This window comes from Pristiophorus japonicus, chromosome 20 (genome assembly GCF_044704955.1).
Source record: "Pristiophorus japonicus isolate sPriJap1 chromosome 20, sPriJap1.hap1, whole genome shotgun sequence".
Lineage (NCBI taxonomy): Eukaryota > Metazoa > Chordata > Chondrichthyes > Pristiophoridae > Pristiophorus > Pristiophorus japonicus.
In genome coordinates, this window is record NC_091996.1 from 74719002 (window position 1) to 74738309 (window position 19308).

The 19308-nt window shown below is 46.5% G+C and overlaps 1 protein-coding gene and 1 long non-coding RNA gene across 2 annotated transcripts in view; one reads left to right on the top strand and one right to left on the bottom strand.

Moving 5' to 3' along the window:
- The first annotated feature begins 9854 nt into the window (after positions 1–9854).
- Positions 9855–19308, top strand: part of LOC139232595 (uncharacterized) — a 34057-nt gene continuing 24603 nt past the window's right edge. The window contains exon 1 of the long non-coding RNA XR_011588043.1: positions 9855–9930. This is a non-coding gene — a long non-coding RNA (uncharacterized lncRNA). The remainder of the gene's footprint in view (positions 9931–19308) is intronic.
- Positions 10234–17397, bottom strand: LOC139233050 (zinc finger protein 664-like). Its single transcript, XM_070863570.1, has 3 exons — positions 17074–17397; positions 15694–17043; positions 10234–11083 (listed from the first exon to the last, which is right to left on the bottom strand). Exons 1-2 carry the CDS (start codon positions 17395–17397, stop codon positions 16768–16770), a joined length of 600 nt encoding a protein of 199 aa, XP_070719671.1. The 3' UTR covers positions 10234–11083; positions 15694–16767.

The following is a 19308-nucleotide window of genomic DNA, read 5'->3' on the forward strand; positions in this document are numbered from 1 at the left end:
GGGTTTAGTTCTACACTCACCAGTTTCTCCCAATATGTGACCCATGTGCCCAATCTACATGTGTGAACCTCGACAGTGAGTGTCAACAGGCTATTCCACTGTCCTTCCCGGATGCCTCACACCCAGCAGGGTCAGTCGGTAAAGGCACCACCCTGTGCGACTAAATCATCAGAATAGGTGTGGCCCAGGTTTAATGCTGTCTTCATATCCTCCCCCTCTCATAACCTGTAAAAGCTGTTTACATAAGTCAGCACTGTAAGCAGGAACATAGGAACAGGAGTAGACCATTCAGTCCCTTGATCCTGTTCTGCTATTCAGCTAGATCATGGCTAATCTGTATCTTAACTCCATCTACCCGACTTGGTTCCGTAATCCTTAATACGCTTGCCTAACAACATTTTAGCACACTCAGTTTTGATATTTTCAGTTGATCCTCAGTCTTGACAGTTTTTGGGGGAGAGAGTTCCAGATTTCCACTGCCTGTGCGTCCTGTCATCGCCACTGAACAGCCGAGCTCTCATTTTAAGCTTATTCTTGACTGCTCACCAGAGCAAATTGTTTCTCGACCTACCTTATCAGGTCTTTTGGGTAGATTGGGAAACTATATTAAATGGTATGATGGTAGACAAGCAATGACTAGCATTTAAAGAATTAATACATCATTTACAATAAACATACATTCCTTTAAGTCACAAAGACCCCACAGGAAAAGTGCTCCAACTGTGGCTAACAAGTGAAGTTAAAGATAGTATTAGATCAAAGGACGAGGCTTATAATGTTGCCAGAAAGAGCAGTAAGCCTGAGGATCGGGAGGGTTTTAGAATTCAGCAAAGGAGGACCAAGAAATTGATAAAGAAAGCGAAAACAGAATGAGAGTAAACTAGCGAGAGACATAAAAACAGATCGTAAAAGTTTCTATAGGAATGTAAAAAGGAAAAGATTAGCGAGAGTTAATGTGGGTCCCTTACAGGCTGAGACAGGAAAAATTATAATGGGGTATAAGGAACTGGCAGAGAAATTAAACAAATACTTTGTGTCTGTCTTCATGGAAGAAGACGCAAAAAATCTCCCGGAAATAGTGGATGACCAAGGATCTAGCGAGAATGAGGAACTGAAAGAAATTACTACGTTGTATTAGTTAAAAAAATCGTACTGGAGACATTAATGGGACTGAAAGCCAATAAATCCCCTGGACCCAATGGCCTACATCCTAGGATTTTGAAAGAGATGGCTATAGATATAGTGGATGCAATGGTTGTCATCTTCCAAAATTCCATAGATTCCAGAACGGTTCCCACAAATTGGAAGGTAGCTAATGTAATCCCGCTATTTAAGAAAGGAGGGAGAGAGAAAACGGGGAACTACAGACCAGTTAGCCTGACAGTAGTAGGGAAAATGCTAGAATCTATTATTAAAGCCGTGGTAACAGGGCACTTAGAAAATCATAATACAAGTGGGCAGAGTCAACACAGATTTATGAAAGGGAAATCATGTTTGACTAATCTGTTTTTTGAGGTTATAACTAGCAGAATACGTAAGGGGGAACCAGTGGATGTGGTGCATTTGAATTTTCAGAAGGCATTCGATAAGGTGCCACACAAGAAGTTATTAAACAAAATTAGGGCTCATGGGATTGGGGGTAATATACGAGCATGGATTGAGGATTGGGGTTCACGACAGAAAACAGAGATTAAGAATTCATAGAATTATCATAGAATCATAGAAATTTACAGCATCGAAGGAGGCCATTCGGCCCATCGTTTCCATGCCGGCTGCCAAAGAGCTATCCAGCCTAATCCCACTTTCCAGCTCTAGGTCCTTAGCCCTGTAGGATACATAAGAACATAAGAAATAGGAGCAGGAGTCGGCCATATGGCCCCTCGAGCCTGCTCTGCCATTCAATAAGATCATGGCTGATCTGATCATGGACTCAGTTCCACTTCCCTGCCCACTCCTCATAACCCTTTACTCCCTTATCACTCAAAAATCTGACTATCTCCGCCTTAAATATATTCAATGACCCAGCTCCCACAGCTCTCTGGGGCAGAGAATGCCATAGATTTACAACCCTCTGAGAGAAAAAATTCCTCCTCATCTCTGTTCTAAATATTCTGGGACAATGTCCCCTAGTTTTAGTTTCCTCTATGAGTGGAAATATCTTCTCTGCATCCACCTTATCGAGCCCCCTCATTATCTTATGTTTCAATAAGTTCACCTCTCATTCTTCTGAACTCCAAAGTGTAGAGGCCCAACCTACTCAACCTATCTTCATAAGTCAACTCCCTCATCTCCGGAATCAACTTAGTGAACCTTCTCTGAACAGCCTCCAATGCAAGTGTATTCCTCCTAAAATTCGGAGACCAAAACTGTACACAGTACTCCAAGTGTGGTGTCACCAATACCCTGTACAGTTGTAGCAGGACTTCCCTGCTTTTATACTCTATCCCCCTTGCAATAAAGGCCAACATTCCATTTGCCTTCCTGATTACTTGCTGTACCTGCACACTAACTTTTTGTGTTTCATGCACAGCACCCCCAGGTCCCTCTGTACTGCAACACTTTGCAATTTTTCTCTATTTAAATTATAATTTGCTTTTCTATTATTTCTGCCAAAGTGGATAACCTCACATTTTCCCACATTATATTCCTTCTGCCAAATTTTTGCCCACTCACTTAGCCTGTCTATATCCCTCTGCAGATTTTTTGTGTCCTCACAATTTTTTTTCCCACCCATCTTTGTATCATTAGCAAACTTGGCTACATTACACTCGGTCACTTCATCCAACTCATTGATATAGATTGTAAATAGTTGAGGACCCAGCACCGATCCCTGCGGCACTCCACTAGTCACCGTTTGCCAACCGGAAAATTACCCATTTATCCCGACTCTCTGTTTTCTGTTAGCGAATTTAGGCAGGTAGTTCCAGAGCTTGGGGCCTAGGCAGCGGATGGCACAGCCACCAATGGTTGAGCGATTGTAATCAGAGATGCTCAAGAGGGCAGAATTAAAGGAGCACAGACATATCGGGGGGGAATTGTGAGGCTGGAGGAGATTACAGAGATAGCTAGGGATGAGGCCATGGATGAATTTGTAAACAAGGATGAAAATTTTGAAATTGAGGCGCTGCTTAACCGGGAGCCAATGTAGGTCAACAAGCACAGGGGTGATGGGTGCGAGTTAGGACATGGGCTGCCGAGTTTTGAATCACCTATAGTTTACGTACAATAGAATGTGGGAGGCCAGCCAGGAGTGCGTTGGAGTAGTCAAGTATAGAGGTAACAAAGGCATGGATGAGGGTTTCAACAGCAGATGAGCTGAGGCAGGGACGGAGACGGGTGATGTTACAAAGGCGGGTTTAGTCATGCCATGGATATGTGGCTGGAAGCTGATTTCAGGGTTAAATATGACACCGAGGTTGCGGACAGTCTGGTTCAGCCTCAGACAGATGCTAGGTGGAGGGATGGAGTCGGTGGCTAGGGAACGCAGTTTGTGGCGGAGACCAAAGACAATGGCTTCGGTCTTCCCAACATTTAAGTGGAGAAAATTTCTGCTCATCCAGTACTGGATGTCAGACAAACACGGAGGTGTCGAGAGAAGTGGTGGAGAGGTAGAGCTGGGTGTCATCAGCGTGCATGTGGAAACTGACTCCGTGTTTTTGGATGATATCGCCAAGGGGCAACATGTAGATGAGAAATAGGAGAGGGCCAAGGCTAGATCCTTGGGGAATACCAGAGGTAACGATGCGGGAGTGGGAAGAGAAGCCATTGCAGGTGATTTTCTGGCTACACAGAAACATAGAAAATAGGTGCAGGAGTAGGCCATTCAGCCCTTCGAGCCTGCACCACCATTCAATAAGATCATGGCTGATCTTTCACCCCAGTACCCCTTTCCTGCTTTCTCTCCATACCCCTTGATCTCTTTAGCCGTAAGGTCCACATCTAACTCTCTCTTGAATATATCCAATGAACTGGCATCAACAAATCTCTGCGGTAGGGAATTCCACAGGTTAACAACTCTCTGAATGAAGAAGTTTCTCCTCATCTCAGTCCTAAATGGCCTACCCCTGATCCTTAGACTGTGTCCCCGGGTTTTGGACTTCCCCAACATTGGGAACATTCTTCCTGCATCTAACCTGTCCAGTTCCCTCAAAATTTGATATGTTCCTATGAGATCCTCTCTCATCCTTCTAAACTCCAGTGAATAAAGGCCCAGTCGTTCCAGTCTCTCCTCATGTCAGACCAGCCATCCCGGGAATCAGTCTGGTGAACCTTCGCTGCACTCCTTCAATAGCAAGAACGTTCTTCCTCAGATTAGGAGACCAGAACTGAACACAATATTCCAGGTGAGGCCTCACCAAGGCCCTGTACAACTGCAGTAAGACCTCCCTGCTCCTGTACTCAAAACCCCTAGCTATGAAGGCCAACATACCATTTGCCTTCTTCACCGCCTACTGTACCTACATGCCAACTTTCAATGACTGATGTACCATGACACCCAGATCTCGTTGCACCTTCCCTTTTCCTAATCTGCCGCCATTCAGATAATATTTTGCCTTCATGTTTTTGCTCCCAAAGTGGATAACCTCACATTTATCCACATTATACTGCATCTGCCATGCATTTGCCCACTCACCTAACCTGTCCAAGTCACCCTGCAGCCTCTTAGTGTCCTCCTCACAGCTCACAACGCCATCCAGTTTAGTGTCATCTGCAAACTTGGAGATATTACACTCAATTCCTTCATCTAAATCACTAATGTATATTGTAAATAGCTGGGGTCCCAGCACTGAGCCTTGTGGCACTCCACTAGTCACTGCCTGTCATTCTGAAAAGGACCCATTTATCCCGACTCTCTGCTTCCTGTCTGCCAACCAGTTCTCTATCCACGTCAGTACATTACCCCCAATACCATGCGCTTTAATTTTGCACACCAATCTCTTGTGTGGGACCTAGTCAAAGGCCTTTTGAAAGTCCAAATACACCACATCCACTGGTTCTCCCTTGTCCACTTTACTAGTTACATCCTCAAAAAATTCCAGAAGATTTGTCAAGCATGATTTCCCTTTCATAAATTCATGCTGACTTGGACCAATCCTGTCAATACTTTCCAAATGCGCTGTTATTTCATCTTTAATAATTGATTCCAACATTTTCCCCACTACTGATGTCAGACTAACCGGTCTATAATTACCCGTTTTCTCTCTCCCTCCTTTTTAAAAAAGTGGTGTTACATTAGCTACCCTCCAGTCCATAGGAACTGATCCAGAGTCGATAGACTGTTGGAAAATGATCACCAATGCATCCACTATTTTTCGGGCCACTTCCTTAAGTATTCTGGGATGCAGACTATCAGGCCCCGGGGATTTATCGGCCTTCAATCCCATCAATTTCCCGAACACAATTTCCCGCCTAATAAGGATATACTTCAGTTCCTCCTTCTCACTAGACCCTCGGTCCCCTAGTACATCCGGGAGGTTATTTGTGTCTTCCTTCGTGAAGACAGAACCAAAGTATTTGTTCAACTGGTCTGCTACGATTAGATAGATAAGAATATAGCAGGCGAGTGCAGTCCCACCCAGCTGGATGGTGCTGGAGAGGTGTTGGAGGAGGAAGGAGTGGTCAACTGTGTCAAAGGCTGCAGACAGATCAAGTGAATTATTGCAATTCCTTTTGCACCAAGTGGGTAACAAGTGATGTGTGGGCTGTGCAGAGTGTGTGTGCCCGGTTACACAGCGTGTCCCTGGCTCTCCACTCCAAGTGCACATGTTTCAGCTCACATCCAACTGACTGGATAAACCTCACCCTTCTAAACCCCATCACAGAAATATCAGCATTTGATGTTTAGTTATACTAAACCTTTATAAAACACTGGTTAGGCCTCAGCTGACACAGTGTTCAATTCTGGGCATCACACTTTCAGAAGGATGTCTACACCTTAGAGAGGGTGCAGAAGAGATTTATTCGAATGTACTGAGGATAAGGGACTTCAGTTATGTGAAAATACTGGAGAAGCTGCGGTTATTCTCCTTGGAGCAGAAAAGATTGAGAGGAGATTTCATAGAGGTGTTCAAAATTATGAACAGTTTTAATAGACTAAATAAGGAGAAATTGTTTCCAGTGGCAGAAAGATTGGTAACCTGAGACAGATTTAAGGTGATTGGCAAAAGAAACAGAGGCGACATGAGGAAACAGTTCCTTACGCAGCGAGTTGTTGCAATCTGGAATGCACTGCCTGATAGGGCGGTGGAAGCAGATTCAATAGTAACTTTCAAACGTGAATTGGGTAAATACTGAAGGCACAATATTTGCAGAGCTATGGGGAAAGATCAGGGGAGTGTAACTAACTGGATAGCTCTACCATAAACGTAACAAGGAGGGTTGATGAGGGTAGTGCATTTGATGTAGTGTATATGGATTTTAGCAAGGCTTTTGGTAAGGTCCCACACGGCGCCAAGCTTGCGGCCAACATCTTGCCGTTGGCAACTATGCCCATATAGGTGTGCCTGGTCTCCAGTCGTCTTGGACTCCTCTCTGCCACTGGACCAAGACCTTGCTCAGCTAAGCTCATGTGGTAGCCAGTGTGCAACGACCACCCCACGTTAAAAGAACTCACGCACAGGCACCGAACACTCCTTTAACACGGCAGACTGGTTATGAAAGTAAAAATCCATGGGATCCAAGGCAAAGTGGCAAGTTGGATCCAAAATTGGCTCAGAGGCAGGAAGCAAAGGGTAATAAGAACATAAGAAATAGGAGCAGGAGTAGGCCATACGGCCCCTCGAGCCTGCTCCACCATTTAATATGATCATGGCTGATCTGATCATAGACTCAGCTCCACTTCCCCGCCCGCTCCCCATAACCCCTTATCGTTTAAGAAACTGTATATTTCTGTTTTAAATTTATTCAATGTCCCAGCTTCCACAGCTCTTGAGGCAGCGAATTCCACAGATTTACAGCCCTCAGAGAGAAGACATTTTTCCTCATCTCTGTTTTAAATGGGGGGCCCCTTGTTCTAAGATCATGCCCTCTAGTTCTAGTCTCCCCCATCAGTGTAAACATCCTCTGTGCATCCACCTTGTCAAGCCCCCTCATAATCTTATACATTTCGATAAGATCACCTCTCATTCTTCTGAATTCCAATGAGTAGGGGCCTAACCTACTCAACCTTTCCTCATAAGTCAACCCCCTCATCCCCGGAATCAACCGAGTGAACCTTCTCTGAACTGCCTCCAAAGCAAGTATATCCTTTCGTAAATATGGAAACCAAAACTGCACACAGTATTCCAGGTGTGGCCTCACCAATACCTTATATAGCTGTAGCAAGACTTCCCTGATTTTATACTCTATCCCCTTTGCAATAAAGGCCAAGATACCATTGGCCTTCCTGAACACTTGCTGTACCTGAATACTATCCTTTTAGAAACATAGAAAATAGGTGCAGGAGTAGGCCATTCGAGCCTGCATCACCATTCAATATGATCATGGCTGATCATGCACTTCAGTACCCCATTCCTGCTTTCTCTCCATATCCCTTGATCCCTTTAGCCGTAAGGGCCACATCTAACTCCCTTTTGAATATATCTAATGAACTGGCTTCAACAACTTTCTGTGGTAGAGAATTCCACATGCTCACAACTCTCTGAGTGAATAAGTTTCTCTTCATCTCGGTCCTAAATGGCTTACCCCTTATCCTTAGACTGTGACCCCTGGTTCTGGACTTCCCCAACATCGGGAACATTCTTCCTGCATCTAACCTGTTCAATCCCGTCAGAATTTTATATGCTTCTATGAGATCCCCTCGCAGTCTTCTAAATTCCATTGAATATAAGCCTAGTCGATCCAGTCTTTCTTCATATGTCAGTCCTGTCTCATGCACAAGTAACCCCAGGTCCCTCTGTACTGCGGCACTTTGCAATCTTTCTCCATTTAAATAATAACTTGCTCTTTGATTTTTTTTTCTGCCAAAGTGCATGACCTCACATTTTCCAACATTATATTCCATCTGCCAAATTTTTGCCCACTCACTTAACCTGTCTAGCAGATTTTTTGTGTCCTCCTCACACATTGCTTTTCCTCCCATCTTTGTATCATCAGTAAACTTGGCTACGTTACACTCAGTCTCTTCTTCCAAGTCGTTTATATAGATTGTAAATAGTTGGGGTCCCAGCACTGATCCCTGCAGCACCCCACTAGTTACTGGTTGCCAACCAGAGAATGAACCATTTATCCCGACTCTCTGTTTTCTGTTAGTTAGCCAATCCTCTATCCATGCTAATATATTACCCCCAACCCCATGAACTTTTATCTTGTGCAGTAACCTTTTGTGTGGCACCTTGTTGAATGCCTTCTGGAAGTCCAAATACACCACATCCACTGGTTCCCCTTTATCCACCCTGTTCGTTACATCCTCAAAGAACTCCAGCAAATTTGTCAAACATGACTTCCCCTTCATAAACCCATGCTGACTCTGCCTGACCAAATTTTGCTTTTCCAAATGTCCTGCTACTGCTTCTTTAATAATGGACGCCAACATTTTCCCAACCACAGATGTTAGACTAACTGGTCTATAGTTTACTGCTTTTTGTCTGCCTCCTTTTTAAATAGCAGTCCTTGTGATTGCTACTTTTCTTTGCATTTATATAAGCTCTTTCCTTAGTTTTATGCTATCTCCCACTCCTTTTGTTGACCAGAGTTGTTTAATGGTTGATGGTGTTTTTGTGACTGAAAGGCTGTTTCCAGTGAGGTTCCGCAGGGCTCAGTACTAGGTCCCTTGCTTTTTATGGTACATATCAATGATTTGAACTTGAATGTGAGGGGTATGATTAAGAAGTTTGCAGATGATACAAAAATTAGCTGTGTGGTTGATAATGAAGAAGACTGCAGGAAGCTATCAATGGACTGGTCAGGTGGGCAGAACAGTCGCAAATGGAATTTAATCCAGAGAAGTGTGAGGTAATGCATTTGGGGAGGGCTAACAAGGCAAGGGAATATACATTAAATGGTAGGACACTAAGAAATGTAGAGGAACAAAGAGACCTTGGAGTGGAAGTCCACAGATCACTGAAGGTAGCAGACCTTGTAGATAAGGTGGCTAAGAAGGCATACAGAATGTTTGCCTTTATTAGCCGAGGCACAGAATACAAGAGCAGGAGGGTTATGCTTGAACGGTATAAAACACTGGTTAGGCCACAGCTGGAGTACTGCGTGCAGTTCTGGTCACCACATTACAGGAAGGACGTGATTGCACTGGAGAGGGTACAGACGAGATTTATGAGGATGCTGCCAGAACTGGAGAATTTTAGATATGAGGAAAGATTGGATAGGCTGGGTTTGTTTTCTTTGGAACAGAGGAGGCTGAGGACAGACCTAATTGAGGTGTATAAAATTATGTGGGGCCCAGATAGAGTGGATGGAAAGGGCCTATTTCCCTTAGCAGTGGGGTCAACAACCAGTGGGCATAAATTTAAAGTAATTGGTAGAAGGTTTAGAGGGGATTTGAGGGGAAATGTTTTCACCCAGACGGTGGTGGGGTCTGGAACTCACTGCCTGAAAGGGTGGTAGAGGCAGGAACCCTCACGTTTAAAAAGCACCTGGATGTGCCGTAACCTGCAGGGCTCCGGACCTAGAGTGGGAAAGTGGGATTAAGCTGGGCAGCCCTGGGTCGGCCAGTACAGACACGATGGGCTGAATGGCCTCCTGTGCTGTAAATTTCCCAGAGCTCACCAGCAGCCTGGTCTGCCTGACGGGTGATTGACAGCCGAGATTCCGCGCATGCGCACTCTGCACCACGCCATGGGTAATAACCGCGCATGCCCAGAGGGTACCAACCCGGAGCTGCGCCTGCGCGCTGGGTCTCTGTAATGCAGAGTCGGCGCGGGGCATTCTGAGGAAAGTTTGTGTCCGTGACAGAACGGCGAAATGTGACGTAAAGTGAGTTTTCTCCGCTCCGATTGGGCAGCGAATCGCTGGGGGGAGGGGGATAAAGGGAAACCCAACCTGAGCCGCCGGTCCGGGCCCGCGCGCAGCTGCTGCAGTTTAGCGGAGCGTGCTCCAGGAACATGTGACCCTGGCCTGATTGACGGGAGCTTCCGGCCAATGGGGAGCGAGGGGGCGGGTCCTCCAACCAATCGGGGAGCCCGAGGGGCGGGACCTGCGCCGCTGATTGGCTGAGCCGCACGGCAGCGACTTTATACCGCCCCTTGTTGGGCCCTGGGCTCTTGTTGGACAGGAGGCTCTTTGTTTACAACCCACGGGCTCAGAGTTTAATTATATTTTGAAATAAAAAAAAATTATACTTTTTATAATCATGAATAAACGCAGAGAAACTCCGTGCATCTGTGGAACAAAGTATTTAATATTTGGGAGTAAATATACTGGGTTTTCCCTCCGCGGAATTTATTGTTCGTTTCAGACAACAACAACTTATATTTATATCGCGGTAAAACGTCCCAGCGCGCTTCACGGGAACGTTATAAAATGCACCGGTGCAAACCGAGCATATTCTTCTAAGGAGGAAAGATGGGGCTTTGGGGCTCCGTGGATATGGAGGTTAAAATAAAACAGAAAAAGGTGGTTTATGACAAATGTCAGGTCCAGAATACAGTCAAAAACCAGGCAGAATAGAGTGTGGGGGAAATTGAAAAATGATATAAGGACAAGGAGAGAATACAAGAAAAGATTAGCAGGTAACAAAAGGAAACCCCAAAATCGTATCAAAATGAAAAGGATAGTTAAAGGAATGGTGGTGCTTTTTAGGGACCAAGTAGGAGCGCATCACACAGAGGCTGAGATACTGAATGAGTACTTAGCATCTGTCTTCACAAAAGAAGAGAATGAAGTTAATGTCACAGTAGTGGAGGAGGGAGTAGAGAAATTGGATCAGGTGAACATCGATAGAAAGAAGGTACTCAATAGGTTGGCATCACTCACAAATTAACAAGTCGCCTGGTCCTGATGGGATTCATCCCAGATTGCAGAGGGAAGCTAGTGTGGAGATAGCAGAAGCTCTGACCACAATCTTTCAATCTCTCTTGAATATATGGAAGTGGTGCCAGAGGACTGGAGGATTGCAAATTATTACACCCTGTTTGAAAAAAAAAGGGAGAGGGATGAACCTGGTAAATACAGGCCAATCAATCTAACATCAGTGGTGGATGAACGACTAGAGACCATTGTCAAGAACAAAATTAATCCTCACTTGCAGAAGCCTGGGTTAAAAAGGGGCAGCCAGTATGGATTTGTTAAAGGCAAATCGTGTCTGACTAACCTGATTTGATGAAGTAACAGAGGGTTGATGAAGGTAGTGTAGTAGATGTGTATATGGACTTTCAAAAGGAATTTCATAAAGAACTACGTAAGACATTTACTCGGAAAATAAAAGCACAGGATATTAAAGGGATTATGGTAATTTGGGTATATAATTGGCTTTGGGACAGGAGACTGATTGGAGTGCTGAGGGATGTTTATCTGACTGGAGGGAAGAACGCAGTGGGGTCTCCCATGGGTCGGTATTAACACCATCGCTTTCCTTGTTATTTATAAATGACCTGGACTTGGGTATGGGCGTAGAATTTCAAAGTTTATGGATGATACAAAACTTGGCAACGTTGTAAATGGTGAGCTGATAGTAGCAGATTTCAGCACACAGACAGACTGGTGAAATGGGCAGACACGTGGCAGATGCCATGAAATGAGGACAAGTGTGAAGTGATGCACTTTGGGAGGAACAACATGGAGAGGCAGTATAAGCTAAAGGGTACTATTTTGAGGGGGGTGCAAGAGCAAAGGGTCCTGGGGGTGCATATTCACAAATCTTTGAAAGTGCCACGGAAGGTGGTTCAGAAAGCATATGGGATACTTGTCTTTGCAAATAAGGCCCTTGAATACAAAAGCAAGGAAGTTACACTAAACCTTTACAAATCACTGATTAGAAATATGGGACAGGAGTCGGCCATTCAGCCCCTCGAGCCTATTCTGCCATTTAATGAGATCATGGCTGATCTGCAACTTAACACTACACCCGCCTTTGGCCCATATCCCTTAATACCTTTGGTTAAAAAAAAGCTAACAATCTCAGATTTAAAATTAGCAACTGATCTACAACAACAACTTGTATTTATATAGCACCTTTAACATAGTAAAACGTCCCAAGGCACTTCACGGCAGTGTTATAAGACAAAACAGATAAATTTGACACCAAGGCACACGAGAAGAAATTATGGCAGATGTCCAAACGCTAGGTCAAAGAGATCGGTTTTAAGAAGCGTCTTAAATGAGGAAAGTGAGGTAGAGAGGTTTAGGGAGGGAGTTCCGGAGCTTGGGGTCCAGGCAGCTGAAGGCACAGCCACTGATGGTTGAGCAGTTATAATCAGGGATGCTCAGGAGGGCAGAATATGAGGAGCGCAGACATCTCGTGGGGTTGCGAGGCTGAGATTACAGAGATAGGGAGGAGCGAGGCCATGGAGAGAATTGTAATCAAGGATGAGAATTTTGATATCGAGGCGTTGTTTAACCGGGAGCCAATGTAGGTCAGCGAGCACAGAGGGTGATGGGCGAACGGGACTTGGTGCGAGTTAGGACATGGGCTGCTGAGTTTTGGATGACTTCAAGTTTACGTAGGATAGAATGTGGGAGGCCAGCCAGGAGTGCGTTGAAATAGTCAAGTCTAGAGGTAACAAAGGCATGGATGAGGGTTTCAGCAGCGGATGAGCTGAGGCAGGGCCGGAGGCGAACAATGTTACGGAGGTGGAAAAAGGCGATTTTAGTTATGCTGCGGATATGTGACCGGAAGCTCATTTCAGGGTCAAATATGTCGCCTGGGCTGCGAACAGTGTGGAGTCTGGTTTAGCCTCAAATAGATGCTAGGGAGAGGGATGGAGTCAGTGGTTAGGGAACGCAGTTTGTGGCGGGGTCCAAAGATAATGGCTTCGGTCTTCCTAATATTTAATTGGAGAAAAAGTCTGCTCATCCAGAACTGGATGTAAGGCAAGCAGTCTGATAATTTAGAGACCATGGAGGGGTCGAGAGGTAGAGCTGGGTGTCGTCAGCGTACGTGTGGAAACTGACTCCGTGTTTACGGATGATATCGCCAAGAGGCAGCATATTGATGAGAAATAGGAGGGGGCCAAGGATGGATCTTTGGGGGACACCAGAGGTAACGATTCAGGAGTGGGAAGAGAAGCCGTTCCAGGAGATTCTCTGGCTACGATTAGATAGATAAGAATGGAACCAGGCGAGTGCAGTCCCACCCAGCTGGACGACGGTGGAGAGGCGTTGGAGGAAGATGGAGTGGTCAACTGGTCAAAGGCTGCAGACAGGTCCCGAAGGATGAGGAGGGATAGTTTACCTTTGTCACATCACAAAGGATGCCATTTGTGACTTTGATGAGAGCCGTTTCGGTATTGTGGCAGGGGCGAAAACCAGATTGAAGGGATTCAAACATGGAGTTCTGGGAAAGATGGGCACGGATTTGGGAGGCAACAACACGTTCAAGGACTTTTGAGAGAAAAGGGAGGCTGGAGATGGGGCGATAGTTTGCAAGGACGGAGGGATCGAGGGTTGGGGTTTTTAAGAGGGGTGATGACGGCAGATTTGAAGGAGAGGGGAACAGTACCTGAGGAGAGAGAATCGCTAACAATGTCAGCTAACATGGGAGCCAGAAAAGGAAGTTGGGTGGTCAGCAGTTTGGTGGGAATAGGGTCAAGGGAGCAGGAAGTGGGCCTCCTGGACAGGATGAGCTCGGAAAGGTCATGAGGGGTGATCGGAGAGAAACTTGAGAAAGATGTGAGGTCAGGGCTGGGGCGGAGGGGTGGAGCCTCAGGAAGTTTAGGGTAAGGGTAAGGGTAAGGAAGGGAAGTGGCAGAGGCAGCTGAACGGACGGTCTCAATCTTTGAGACAAAGAAGTCCATGAGCTCCCCACACTGTTGTTGGAGGTGAGTGTGGTGGAGACAGGGGAGAGAGGTTTAAGGAGACGGTTAGCCGTAGAGAATAGTAGCCAGGTGTCATCTTTGCATTCTGCAATGAACCGGAATAGTGAGCAGTTTTTACAGACAAGAGGAAGACCCGATAATGCTTTATGTGGTCGAGCCAGATCTGGCGGTGAATGGCTAAACCATTTGTCCACCATATCTGTTTAAGTCTGCGCCCCTTGGACTTGAAGGAGCGAAGATCAGGGCTGTACCGGGGGAATGGCCAGGGTGAGAGTAATTGTTTTAATAGGGACTAGGGCATCAAAGGTGATGGTGATGGTGTGATTGAGCAGATCGGTGGCTGCAGAATTGTCATGGTGAATGGAGGACCAAAGACTGGACAGTTTGAAGTTGATAAGTGCAGTTGTAAGAGAGTTTGGAGGGAGTTTTTTCCAGGGGCGGATGCAGAAGGAAGTAGGGTTGGGTGTGGAAGGGGGATGTGGGTGGAGAGCGATCCGAGGAAGTGGCCAGAGATGGCCTTAGCTGTGATTGGCACAGTTGGAATAACGAGGCCACGGGAGATGACTGGATCCAGGGGGTGGCTGTGAATATGGGTTGAGGAGTTTACATGGAGGGAGAGATTAAGGGAGTATCGGAGGGTAGTGAACTCACAGGAGAGAGAGCTTGGTGAATTGAGATGGAGGTTGAAATCACCGCGGATGAGAAGTTGCTCGATGCAGAGGCTGAGGGAGGAAAATAGTGAAGAAATATCGGTAATAAAATATTTATGGTACTTGGGTGGGTGATAGAGAACGAGAATTTTAAATGAGGTGAGATGCTGAAAGGAGGACAACGTGCTGGAGGAGTAGGGGGACAGACCAAGGTGTGATTTGGTGATGAGAGCCACACTGTCACCATGGCGATGTGAACAGGGCAAGTGGTGGAAGGTATAGGCAGGCGGGGAGGCTCCATTTAAAGATACGGTGTCATCGCACTCAACCAAGCTTCTGTCAGGGTCATGATGTCGATACCATTATCCACGGTCAGCACATGGCCTTGTTCACAAGCGAGGGTCGGTGATGGCTGATCCACTGCCTGCGTCCACAGAGTCAGCGCTGGGGGAGGGGGGAGCGAGTTGGACGAGGAGGAGATCAGCAAGATTAGCAACCCCCCCCCCCCCCCGCCCCGGGTAAGCTGGGCGGGAAGGTCGGCGAGAGAGCAGGATGGGACAGTTGGGGTTGCTGATCGTGAGGAGGCAGCGACGAGTGTCACGATGGGCCCTCCGAAGGATGCCAAGAGAGGCACAGAGGGAAGCTGCAGGCTTATCTTGGAGGGAGTCACACCTGGGACAGCGGCAGGAGAGCAGGAAGGTCGCAGAGTAATGAAGGGTTGGGGTCGGGATTTGGGCGGGAAGAGTATCCGAGAGAGGAGAGATGAAAGGAGTCATAACGACAGGAGAGAGCGGTCAGGGAGGGACAGAGAGAAAAGAAAAGGCGAGAGAAGGAAGTGGAAATAGAAGTGAATGGCTCGGGTCCGGAGCGGCAGCCAAAGTGCGCACGCAGACAGGGGAAAACTCAATATATATAGCGAATAGGTTGATGACAATCATACAAAGAGTAAAATCAAGATCAATTATATTAAATCAAAATTGATTAAAATATAGATTAATTATAAGTAAATTTAAAATCAGAACTTGAGTAACTGAAAAGTTAAATCAGCCTCTAGCTGTCTCATTAAATCATTAAATCAATTCTCCGGTAGATCAAAAGGCACAGTGGGAAATTACCATTCCAAAGACCATTGATCCAACTTGTGTCCTGCGACTGTTTGAACTGGCGCTCTCCACTCTCCTGTCCTGTGATCCAGCATCAATTGTTGTTTGCGGAAGAGAGTTCCAAACTTCTACCACCCTTTGTGTGTCGAAGTGTTTCCTAATGTCACTCCTGAAAGGTCTGGCTCTAATTTTGAGACGATGCCCCCTAGTCCTAGACCCCCCAACCAGCGGGAATAGTTTCTCTCTATCTACCCTATCTGTTTATGTCCTGAAAACTTCGATCAGATTACCCCTTAATCTTCTAAATTCTAAGGAATACAACCGTAATCTGTGTAATCTCTCCTTGTAACGTAACCCTTGGAGTCCGGGTATCATTCTGGAAAACCGACTCTGTATTCCCTCCAAGGCTAACATATCCCTCCTAAGGTTTGGTGCCCAGAACTGCTCACAGTGCTCCAGGTGTGGGCTAACCAGGGTTCTGTACAGCTGCAGGGTGTACAGTTCTGGGCATCACACTTTAGGAAGGATGACACGGCCTTGGACAGAGGAGGTTTACCATGTTACCAGGGATGGGGGACTTCAGTTATGCGGAGATTGGAGAAGCTGGGATTGTTGCCCTTAGAGCAGAGAGGGTGAAGGGAAGATCTAACAAGAGATATTTAAAATGATGAGGGGTTTTAATCGAGCCAATACGGAGAAACTGCTTCCTCTGGAAAAAGGGTCGGTAACCAAAGTCACGGATTTAAAATAATTGCCACAAGAACTAGAGGGGAAATGAGGAGAATTGTATTCACACACAGGGTGGTTAAGATTTGGAATGCAGCATCTGAAAGGACGGTGGAATCAGGTTCCATAGGAACTTTCAAATGGCAATTGGACATATACTTGGAGAGGACGAGTTTGCAGGGTTATGGGGATAAAGCTGGGGTGTGGGACTAAATTGGACAGCTTCATCAAAGAGCTGGCACAAACATGTTCAGCCATGAACTCAGTGAATGGCTGTGCAGGCTAGAAGGGCTGAATGGCCTACTCCTGCACCTATTTTCTATGTTTCTATGAAGGGCCAAATCACCTCCTTCTGTGCTGTTAGATTCTATGATCAGTGTGAACATGCTGGTGTCTTTTAAGGCTCTTAGAGCTTTTAAAGCGCTTCCCACAGTCAGAACATTTAAAGGGTCTCTCGTCACTGTGAACAAGTTGGTGTGTCTTCAGGGTGGATGACTCAGTGAATCCTTTCCCACATTCGGAGCAGGTAAAGAGCCTCTCCCCAGTGTGCAGGCGCTGGTGTCTCAGCAGGTTGGATGACTGAGTGAATCCTTTCCCACACACGGAGCAGGTGAATGGTTTCTCCCCAGTGTGAACAAGCTGGTGTCACTTCAGTTCCCGGGGGATCTTAAAGCTCTTCCCACAGTCAGAACATGTAAACGGCCTCTCATCAATGTGAACTCGCTGGTGTCCCTTCAGCTCCCCAGGGCTTTTAAAGCTCTTCCCACAGTCAGAACATTTAAATGGTTTCTCATCACTGTGAACTCGCTGATGTCCCTTCAGTTCCCGGGGGGTTTTAAAGCCCTTCCCACAGTCAGAACAGTTAAACTGCCTCTCGTCCGTGTGAGCTTTCTGGTGTCGCAACAGATCGCTGAAGCTTTTAAAGCTCTTCCCACAATCAGAACATATAAACGACCTCTCGTCAGTGTGACTGCTCTGATGAACTTCCATTACAGACGAGGAACTGATTCCCTTCCCGCCGCTCCCACCTTTACCCAGTTTCTCCCCGGCGTGACGGTGCACGTGTCTCGCCAGGTCAGGCGATCGGCTGAATCCGCGTTCACGCACGGAACACATGTGCGGTTTGTTCGCGCTGCGATCGCTGCTCTCGCCGTCCATGTGCAAAGGCCGATGACTAAGTCAGGTCCCAATGGATCGAGTAACTCGGTCAGATCTTGACGTGATGTTTGGTCTGAGCCTCTTGTCTGTAACCAACAGAACTCTGTAAAACGAGTTGAGAAATGGATCAGAGACAAAATGTTGTTTGATTTTCCCTTTCTCAACCCAGGGGCAGTGAAGCTGATTTGAAAGCCCAGGTTGATCAGCAATGGCGGCCACAATACCCACAAGCCCTCGTGCTCCAGAAAGTACTCTGTTGATGCGGAATCCCGCGCCTCATGGCCCCGCCCCCTCCCCCCTACTCCACAGGTGCCCGTCCTGATCGTTCCGCAACACGCATGCTCAAAGTGCACACACCCCGCGGGTGGAACATTGGGTGCACATGCTCAGTGCACACACACCCACAGGTGGAACACCAGGTGAGCATGCTCAGTGCACACACCCCAGTGGTTGGAACATCGGGTGCGCGGCTGAGGTGGGGCGGGTCGATGATTCTCCTCTGCCGCCAGGGAGGTGCATATGAGCAGGACGACCCAAAATTCTTTCCGTCAGCAATCACTTCCTTGTTTCTTTTACAAACAGAAAGTTCTTGAAATACTCAGCGGGTCAGGCAGCATCTGCGGAGTGAGAAACAGAGTTAGCGTTTCCTGTTGATGACCTTTCATCAGAACTGCTTGTTCTTTCCAGTCCTCTCTCGGATACAGGTGTGGTGCCGGAGGATTGGAGGACTGCTAATGTGGTACCTTTGTTTCGAAAGGGAGAAAGGGATAGACCGAGTAATTAAGGCCAGTCAGCCTAATCTCAGTGGTGGGAAAAATTCTGAGGGACAGGGTAAATCTTCATTTAGAAAGTCACGGATTAATCAAGGACAGTCAGCATGGGTTTGTTAAGGGGTCATGCTTGACTAACTTGATTGAATTTTTTGAGGAGGTAACAAGAAGGGTCAATGAGGGCAGAGCGTATGATGTAGTGTATATGGATTTTAGCAAGGCTTTTGATAAGGTCCCACATGGCAAACTGGTCACGAAAGTAAAAGCCCATGGGATCCAGGGCAAAGTGGCAAGTTCGATCCAAAATTAGTTCAGAGGCAGGAAGCAGCGGGTAATGGTTGATGGGCGTTTTTCTGACTGGAAGGCTGTTTCCAGTGGGATTCCGCAGGGCTCAGTACCAGGTCCCTTGCTTTTTGTGGCCTGTCAGCTGTGACTCAGTGGGTAGCACACTCGCCCCTGAGTCAGAAGGTTGTGGGTTCAAGTCCCACTCTCGGGACTTGAGCACAGAAATCGAGGTTGGCATTCCTGTGCAGTGCTGAGGGAGCGCCGCTCTGTCGGAGGTGCCGTCTTTCGGATGAGATATTAAACTGAGGCCCTGTCTGCTCTCAGGTGAATGTAAATGATCCCATGGCAGTATTTCGAAGAAGAGCAGGGGAGTTATCCCCGGTGTCCTGGACAATATTTATCCCTCAATCAACATAACAGGAACAGATTATCCGGTCATTATCACATTGATGTTTGTGGGAGCTTGCTGTGCGCAAATTGGCTGCCGCGTTTCCCACATTACAACAGTGACTACACTTCAAAAGTTCTTCATTGGCTGTAAAGTGCTTTGAGACGTCCGGCGGTCGTGAAAGGCGCTATATAAATGCAAGTCTTTCTTTCTTTATATGTCAGTGAGTTAGCCTTGAATGTAGGGGGTATGATTAATAAGTTTGCAGATAATACAAAAATTGGCTGTGTGGTTGATAAT

What these genes read in the sequence shown, in the direction of transcription:
- LOC139233050 (XM_070863570.1), bottom strand. Translation starts at nt 17,397, where the DNA reads ATGGAAGTTCATCAGAGCAGTCACACTGACGAGAGGTCGTTTATATGT. An exon ending in ACTGTGGGAAGAGCTTTAAG is followed by an intron (nt 17,044 to 17,073) that starts ATCCCCCGGGAA and finishes TGACACCAGCTT; the next exon opens with GTTCACACTGGGGAGAAACC.